Source organism: Nannobrachium achirus, assembly GCF_963921795.1.
Source record: "Nannobrachium achirus genome assembly, chromosome: 14".
In the NCBI taxonomy this organism is placed as follows: Eukaryota; Metazoa; Chordata; class Actinopteri; order Myctophiformes; family Myctophidae; genus Nannobrachium; species Nannobrachium achirus.
Window position 1 is genome coordinate 26,386,715 of NC_137821.1, and position 8,671 is coordinate 26,395,385.

An 8,671-nucleotide genomic window follows, 5' to 3' on the forward strand; every position below is an offset into this window, starting at 1 on the left:
TGGTAGGACTTTAAGATTGGGATTTACAAGGAACTGACTGCCATTTGGTTTGTTGAGCTGTGTTAGGCTAGTGAATCATTCTAATAACGTATTGTATATCTGGTTCTGTATTGTAAATGTGTTATTTTAGTGAGAATGGAATGGAGAGAAAACTACATTTTACTTGAGTTCAGTTATACAATAACCTTTTTTTGGTGCTAGCTAATACAATGGACTGGTCTGAGATCTGTATTTGGAGATGATCTGTGCATACTCCCGTCCAGAGCGATATATGGTACGAGTTCGTTCAGGCTCAGAAAAATCCACATGGAACAGTCCAAACCGTGTGCTGAAGCCATCAGCCCATTCAAAGTTGTCCATGAGTGACCAAGCAAAGTATCCTCGAACGCTGACTCCATCCTTTCCAATAGCTGAGTACATAGAAGAAAAAGATACATGTGACATGAGAGTTAATGCAAATGTTCCATTTTGAATGACGTTCAATTGTACAGCACATCGTCAATAATCGCTCTATTGTGTGCTGGTTGTGATGACCATCTCTTTCGCCCATGACCCATATGGCATGATACGCATCTTCTAGAATAGATTGTCATGGTACCATTTTGGTTTTCTAAACTAAGCATACAAATGGGTTTAACCACTTAGATTCGGATTCGATGCTACAGCCTTTCTCTTCCTGGATGGTTAGCGTGCTAAGAGAGACGTCATTGTTTTTGCGTTAGTAATACATGTAAAATAATAACTAAAGTTTGAAAGCCCTCAACTGAGATACAGAGTAGACAGAAATGTTACTATCTTATAATGTGCATTAGTGAGGATCAAATATAGATTGAAAATGGGTGAAGTGGTTGTAGCCACACGCACACACACACACATACGGCCAGCATTTTACCATTAGCAACTTCATTGATAGTGTCTTGATAAAATCTGCAACGCTCGCCGTCTTCCATTTGCAATGGCCCCATCTGGGCGAACCCATTCTCTGTAATGTAGACTTCTGGATTGTTGAAAGTTTCCTGGAAAGTGACAGGGAAGAAGATACTGTCAAACAAACTAGTGAGAGAAGGCAAGGTCTACAGAGAGCCATAGCTGCATTCCAACCTTAGTCACAACAGCAGGAAATTGGTCGTTCACAAATAGTTATCAGCCACACTCCTTTACTCAATGTGACAACCATGATTTATGAGGTATTTTTCTAGGGGTTTTAAGAGAACGATTGCAGCATACAGAATCAGTATTAAGATAAAGATGTTAAACAAATATCAGAGCTCTCATTTGTTTGAAGCCATTTTTACTTTTAGTTTGAGCGGTGGTCACACCGTCTCCATAACGCCATGGCCATGTGTGTATGTGTCCGTGTGTGTCTGTACTCCGTATGTAGCCTGAGCCAGGCCTGCAATACCGTTGAGTGACCAGAGAGGTGCTGTTGAGCAGCCTTGAAATGTACACGCACGCACGCACGCACGCACACACACACACACACACACACACACACACAGCCTTGAAATTAATTGACACTGCTCGGTTCACACTGGTGTGATTTTCCTTAATGATGAGGTCAATTCTGACTACATTCAGCCTATGAACTGTGAATATTTCACAATACACATACTGTAATATACAATGTAATGGGAGCTTCACAATGTCCATCCAACATAGTAATACCTTTATGTAGTTGAGAAGTTTCCTCAAGCCATGTGGTACCACTGCAAGCCAGGGCACCCCACACACAGGCCAGGATGGATCCATCACGTCTTCTGCTTTCTGATCACTCTTTATAGACAATATCTGTTCACTCCCTCTCCTTGGCTTCACCTTACGGGATGTATAGTAGTTTAACGCAAAGAAATCAGCTGAGCCAAGAATGGCGGGTTCGTCTTTTGAGAACGTGGGCAGTCTATTATAGCAATCGCCATATCCCAGCTTCTTGCTTTGAGCATCAATGGCAGCCCTCATTATTTCTGGATAATCCCCAGTAACAAATACTGGCCAAGCAAACCACCCGAGTGTAAATGCAAGATACCGCTTAGTTGCAGTGACATCTTCAGCGTTCGATGGGTCTAATGGTTCAGCCCAGTCACTGTTGATCGCTAACGACACTGCACCTTTCTGCTTTGACCTAAAGAGGGTATTGTAGCTATGCCAGGCCATGGCATGGGCACGCAGCATGTTATGACCCACCAGGTAAGCAGCAGTGCCCGGTTCTTTTACACCTGGCGCATGGATGCCATCCTCATGCCCCAGTTTGGCACACACATACGGCTCGTTGATGGTGATCCACAGTTTCACGCGGTCCCCGAACGTCCGGAAGCAAAACTGGGCATAGCTGTCGAAGAGGTTCGCCATGTCGGATGATTTCCAGCCTCCCTTGTCCTGGAGAGCTTGAGGCAAGTCAAAGTGGTAAAGTGTGACCATGGGTGACACTTTACAGACCAGCAAATCATTAATCACCTTGTTGTAGTATTGTACACCTGTTAAGACAGATTAAAAGATTTGTCTTAGATGGCAATAAGGTACTTAAAATATTCTGAGACCACCCAGCCTTTTGATGCAGAAATATCTACTACACAGGCCAGGGAGGTGCAGAGAATGTTAGAGAGGCAGGGGTTGAAATTTCTAAAAGGGCCTTTTGGGGGAAAATAATGAAAATAGCAGACCTCCAAGTGAGCTTGGAGGTCATCTGTGAGGTCGTCTGTTTTCAGTGTGTGATACCACACTGAACTAAGCATAATCAAGTGAATACTGGAGATTCTACACAGATGCTGCATTCAAGTTCAGGAGAGTTTGGACAAGGAAATTCTCTTGAATGCTGCCTTCAGGTATGGCATGGAAAGGAGGGGATTTACATTTCTTTAACCATGGTAAAAACTGCATTCATGGACTGGAGCGGACACTTTTTACAGACGGGTAAAGGGGCAGGGGCTCAAGCCCCCTTTGATGTCTATGTGTCCACGTGCCTGACACAGGCTATAGTTTTAGATGTAGGCTAGCTAGCTCTCAAATGAGACTGGTAGAAGTGTGGAATACCCTTTTCGTTGACATTCTTTGTGGTCCCATCTGGGAGCAGGCGGGCCCAAGAGAAAGACATGCGATAGTGGGTCAGTCCAAGCTGCTGGATACACTGCAGGTCTTTATCCCACATCTCATAGCTGCTGCAGGTCACATCTGCATTCTGCCCTCCAAACACTCTGCCTCCATCGTGGCAAAACGTGTCCCATATACTTGGACCTTTGTTTTCAGAGTCCCAGCCACCTAAACACACACAAATAAATACTTTGGTATTTAGACATAATGTAAATGTAAGGGGTTTACATGCTACCAAAAGGTGTAGCGCCACAGATCACGTTCAACCCAGAGTCACCTCAAAGAAAGGGTCAAACTTGTTCTTCTGCTATACCACAGAAATGTGGAACGCCTACCGAAGGCCTTAAAGGAGTGTGGATCACTCGCATCCTTAACACTTTGACCGCCACGGAGGTCATATGCCACATACGTTTTTACCCCCCCTTCACCGCCACGAACGGCATATGCCACATAAATGTCTTTTTTTTATTAAACACAAGATTAGGAGCATATGTATCACTGACGCTTGGATTCAGCCGTCCTGGGCCCTGGAATGACTAAAATCACCATGGTTACCATTGTGTGGCCAATCAGCTTGTGTTACCTTGTGTTACCATGGTGATTTGGTACATGACCGTCCTCCCCAGGCCTGGGATTGCTGGATGGACGGCATTCACGGAAGGAGCTGCAGCCATGTGTTTGGGGGGGGGGTTTAGTTTAGTGCTTTACTATACTACTGAGGACTACTTCTACTTACATGTGATCTGAAAAGTTTTACTGGATCGTCATGGTTCATCGACCAGGCCACCAGGGACCACCGAGCCGCGGCGTCGCAGCGAAAAGAACTGCTATATAAAGTAAGTGGTTGTTGCTAGATTGATTGATTGATATACAGTGGTGTATTGGCGTGTTTGGGGGGTTCGCCGACGTCGCTCCGAGAGCAAGCATGAGATGAGAGATGATTATGCTCATCTCGGATCACAACAGGTGGTCCGCGCGCGGACCACCGATCGAGCAGGGCGTTTAGCTCAGCGGCGTCAGTTCAGAAAAAGCTAAGTTATGGCAACATGACTGGTGTCTTTTTCACGCGCGCGAGGTTCGCGTGCAAGACACCAGTCATGTTACCATAACTTTACAACAGGCACGATTACAGTACATTTTATTATATTCCCCCTGTAGCCAAGGTATGGCAGCTGCCATAGCTTGCCATACCCAATTGACGCCTCTTTAGCTTAGCTTGGTGAGAAAGGAGGACAGATGCTCCATTTAGTGCAAAACAAACACATCCCAGCAAAACAACCACTATAAGTCACTCGCAAACGTCGCAGTCTGACCAATCCAGCGAGATGGAGATCGAAAAAGAATCCCAGTGGTAATCCTCATTGTATGTTTATAGTTTTATCGTGTTTTATTCTAAAGGTAACCCATCGAAGCGGTGCCAACGTTGTTTGCTAAGCCTGCTCAGATTTCCTCTCTCTCTTCCTCTCTCTCTCCCTCTCTCTCTCTCTCTCTCTCTCTCTCTTTTTTTTCGGCTAGAGAACCAACTACGTTAGAATAAACCTTACAGCCATGATACAAGAGAGAAAGTTGTGGAGAGAGAGATTGATTGATTGATTGATTGATTGATTGATTGAAGACTTTATTAGAAGTTTGCATAGGAAAAGGTACAGTTTCATGACGGTACAGTTCACTGGTACAAGGTCTACTAAAAGGAGATCATGAGATCCATGAAAAGACTATGCTTATTTCCATAGTAAACCATTGCAGTATCTCATATAACATTGAATGACAGACGGATAGAACACAGTACTATGCAGTAGATATAGTCAGGAAAAAAGAGGGAAATAAAAAACAGTATAAAAACATACAGTAGGTAAATACAAAGAAGGGATTGATTGATTGATTGATTGATTGATTGAAGACTTTATTAGAAGTTTGCATAGGAAAAGGTACAGTTTCATGACGGTACAGTTCACTGGTACAAGGTCTACTAAAAGGAGAGCCATGAAAATACTAAGCTCATAGTGCCTTGCTGGGCTATGAGCTTGTAGATCGGCTATTAGGCATCATATGTAAATGGCAGATCTACAAGCTCATAGCGCGGTGCCGGGCTATGAGCTTGTAGATCTGCTATTTTGGAAATATATGTACCTGTGTATATAAAATGTATAGCAAATAATTATATATACCTTATGGTAATTATGTTTTTTTTTTCATAATTACTCTTACTTGCAGTTGCCTGGTCTGGATTCTAACATGGTGAAGTTTGTCGCAGTTGGCTTGAATTTGTCAATACAAACATTTCCATATGAATGTACATACATTTTTATTTAATTTTATGTATTATGACTTTGAATTGCTCAGGGTAGTTTGACCGTTTTAGTTTGAAGTGACTAAAATGATGATTGCAATGGAACACATCTACAACTATACTGAAGTGAAACAGCAATGTAAAGTTTTTTTTAAATCTTTATCAGAGTTTTTATCTTTATTTTTGAGATGTCTGATGTCTAACTGAAGGCTTGAATAAAAAATCCCAGGTCAAAACACAGTGGATTCTACTCTGTCTCTCCTTCATCCTGGGAAGATGAAAAAAGAGCCTCTGTCAGTCTCCTGGCTTCTTCCACTTTCCTGCCTTATAACTAGACCACGGTACAACTTTTTTTAACTTTTTTTTTTACAGCATTATGGCCGGCACCCTGTTCGTCATTTAGAGGTACTGTGTGTTCTTGTACCATTTACCAATTTGTTTCTAGGGCTTCTGAAAGTTTTTTTCCTTTGACCTCAATTATCTCAGAAAGTAAATTTCTGATGCTCCTTTTTCATCTGTACAGCTTTCGCTCTCCCTCAGGTTTCTCCACAGCAGAACACCACAGCAGGACGAAATTTTTATGGTGAAAGCTAAGGTTCCGACTCTATATTCTCTGAAATTTTTGTCAATTTTCGTACATCCTACCATTTTCAATTTATTCCGTCAAAAATGAATGGCCGTCTATGGTGGCAAGGGTTATACCCTTAAAACCCTTAACATTGTGGCAGTCAAAGTGTTAAAATCACCCTGAAAAACCACTTACAGGCAGCAGCCGTTCGCAACAGGTAAAAACAAACATAGCCCAGCCCTACCCTCCCCTAACCCCTCTTTGTATTTACCTACTGTATGTTTTTATTTTTTATTTTTAAATCGTTTTCCCCTTTTTTCCTGACTATATCTACTGCATAGTACTGTGTTCTATCCGTCTGTCATTCAATGTTATATGAGATACTTCAGGGCACGATGTCCCCTGGCGCGGCAGGGGGAGAGCGGAAACCAGGACTACAGGTTAGGTAGTCACCGGGTGAGAAAAATGGGTTGCAAAAAAACGTGGGGAAAAAAACATTTAAAAAAAAAATGAGATACTTCAATGGTTTCCTATGGAAATAAGCTTAGTCTTTTCTAGGATCTCCTTTTAGTAGACCTTGTACCAGTGAACTGTACCGTCATGAAACTGTACTTTTTCCTATGCAAACTTCTAATAAAGTCTTCAATCAATCAATCATTGGAACTATTCGTATGTGATATCATGCCTGGATTCAGTTTTTTACATAGTCATAGCCTAGTAAGCAGTAGTGTAAAGTAAATAAGTACATTTACTGTACTTAACATTTTGAGGTATTTGTACTTGTCTTTACTTGAGTATTTCCAATTTCCAATACTTTCACTTCTACTCCATTTTGGATCCAAATATTGTACTTTTTACTCCACTACATTTATTTGAGAACTTTAGCTACTATAGCCTACTTTGTAGATTATTACAAAACATACATTAACCACTTCAATACATTTCGGCCATTTGAAATGGGACATTCTGCATAATGAGTACTTTTTTTTTAATGAGTACTTTACTACTTTTACTTTTGGTAGGCTACTTTAAGTACATTTTGATGCCAATACTTTTGTACTTTTACTCTAGTACATTTTGAATTGTGGACTTATATATAACTTGTAACTGAGTCGGCCTATTAATTATACATTACAATATTGACACTTTCAGTACTTTCCCCACCACTGTTCGTATGTTGTGTCATGCCTGGATTCTGGTTGTTTATATAGCCATAGTCATAGTAGCCTAGTAGTAAGCCTACCTTCTATCTGGTACGCTGCAGTTGCCGCTCCCCATGCGAAGTCACAAGGGAACATGTCTGTATATTTATAGACCAAATCAAACAAGCACTTTACGCTTTTGTACAGTGATATGTTTTCGTCTTACAGATTTTCTCGCTACTGCCTCTACAGAACAACCCAGAGCACACACAGCACATGCTCTGATGAACAACAGTTGACTTGTGCGTTATGACGTCACGTGGAGCGGAAGTCATAGGCTATGATTTCTTGTTTTTATTGTCAATAAATATGTAGTATCAAATGAATGTGTAAATCTACTTTCTGCGCAAATTGACCACAATATCCTTTTTTTCTTTCTTTTTTTTTTGAGCGGTGCTAAACCGCTCCTACGTTTAGAAACCTGTCAAGTTTAGTGGAACTTTATAAAACAAAAATGCTGGTCCAAATAAACAATAAAATGCAGTTATATATATTTTTTCTTTTTCTTTGAGGTTCAGGCGGCATGTTTTTGTTGGCAGACGGGTGACACATCAAACTCAGTACCTCTACTAATAAATGGAGGCTTCCATCATAGCCTGAAGGCACCCGCAGGTTTGTGCCCCAGTGCAGTGCTGTGTATTAAAACGAAGTGATTCAACAGACAGACCCCATCATAACAAGTGCACAGATGAGCAGCTGCCCTGTGGCCAACCAACGCTCTACTTCTGCAGCACAAATACCCAGCTAGCATCATGTAACACAAGTACATTGTTTTGCTGCCCATATGATTCTCCCATTTCTTTCCTGTTCCATGGCTATTCCAATTGAAAGCTAGTCTGAACTTGTTTGAATGGAGAAGGGGCTTTTGTTGTTTGTACTGCAGACATCCAGCCCACAGGCTACAGAAGAGATCAAGAGATAGACTCCGGTCTACCCTACCTGAAATCATGTCCCAGCATTTGTAGCTAATTATACAGAGACAGAGTGGGTACGTGATTTTAATTGTACTCAATGAAAACGACTCCACTGATTAAACCAGAAACCTAACTTCAAATCATTTAAGAACCAATACGTTATATTTCCCCGCTTTGCACCAAGTTTTAGTCTTATGTCTTCATTTTCTAACGTTACGCCGTTACTTTTTATTTAGTGTAAATAATGTAAACCAATCATAATAAACTAATGTCCATTGAGAACTTGGTGTCGGAGTGGAGAGACTGACCCCCATAGACGTAGTAGAGTACAACAACCTGCAACAACCCGAGCTATCGTATGTCGCGTCTTGGCAAAAGGTATGGGACGGATCTACAAGTCAACAACGCGTAGCATTGAGGCGCGTCTATAGCTTGTAGATCTGTTCTTTTTTTGCCAAGCGGTGGCGGTGACGTCACAGGTGTAAATGCAACATGGAGCTGAGCTCGGGGCAGTTCTGTGTGCGTGTGTGGAGTAGTAAGCGGAGCACTTCTCAATGGAGAGAGAAAGAAAAGAGACGGATTGAAATAATAAACGACTAGCTGAACTTTTTCT

At 41.7% G+C, this 8,671-nt stretch overlaps 1 protein-coding gene across 1 annotated transcript; it reads right to left on the reverse strand.

Annotated features, from left to right (window-relative positions):
* Positions 1-201: 201 nt before the first annotated feature.
* Positions 202-7,318, reverse strand: gba3 (glucosidase, beta, acid 3; the record flags this gene model as incomplete). Its single annotated transcript, XM_080741891.1, has 5 exons — positions 7,186-7,318; positions 3,028-3,252; positions 1,666-2,471; positions 893-1,016; positions 202-410 (listed from the first exon to the last, which is right to left on the reverse strand). The coding sequence occupies exons 1-5, from the start codon at positions 7,238-7,240 to the stop codon at positions 202-204; spliced, it is 1,419 nt and encodes a 472-aa protein (XP_080598017.1). The 5' UTR covers positions 7,241-7,318.
* Positions 7,319-8,671: the final 1,353 nt, after the last annotated feature.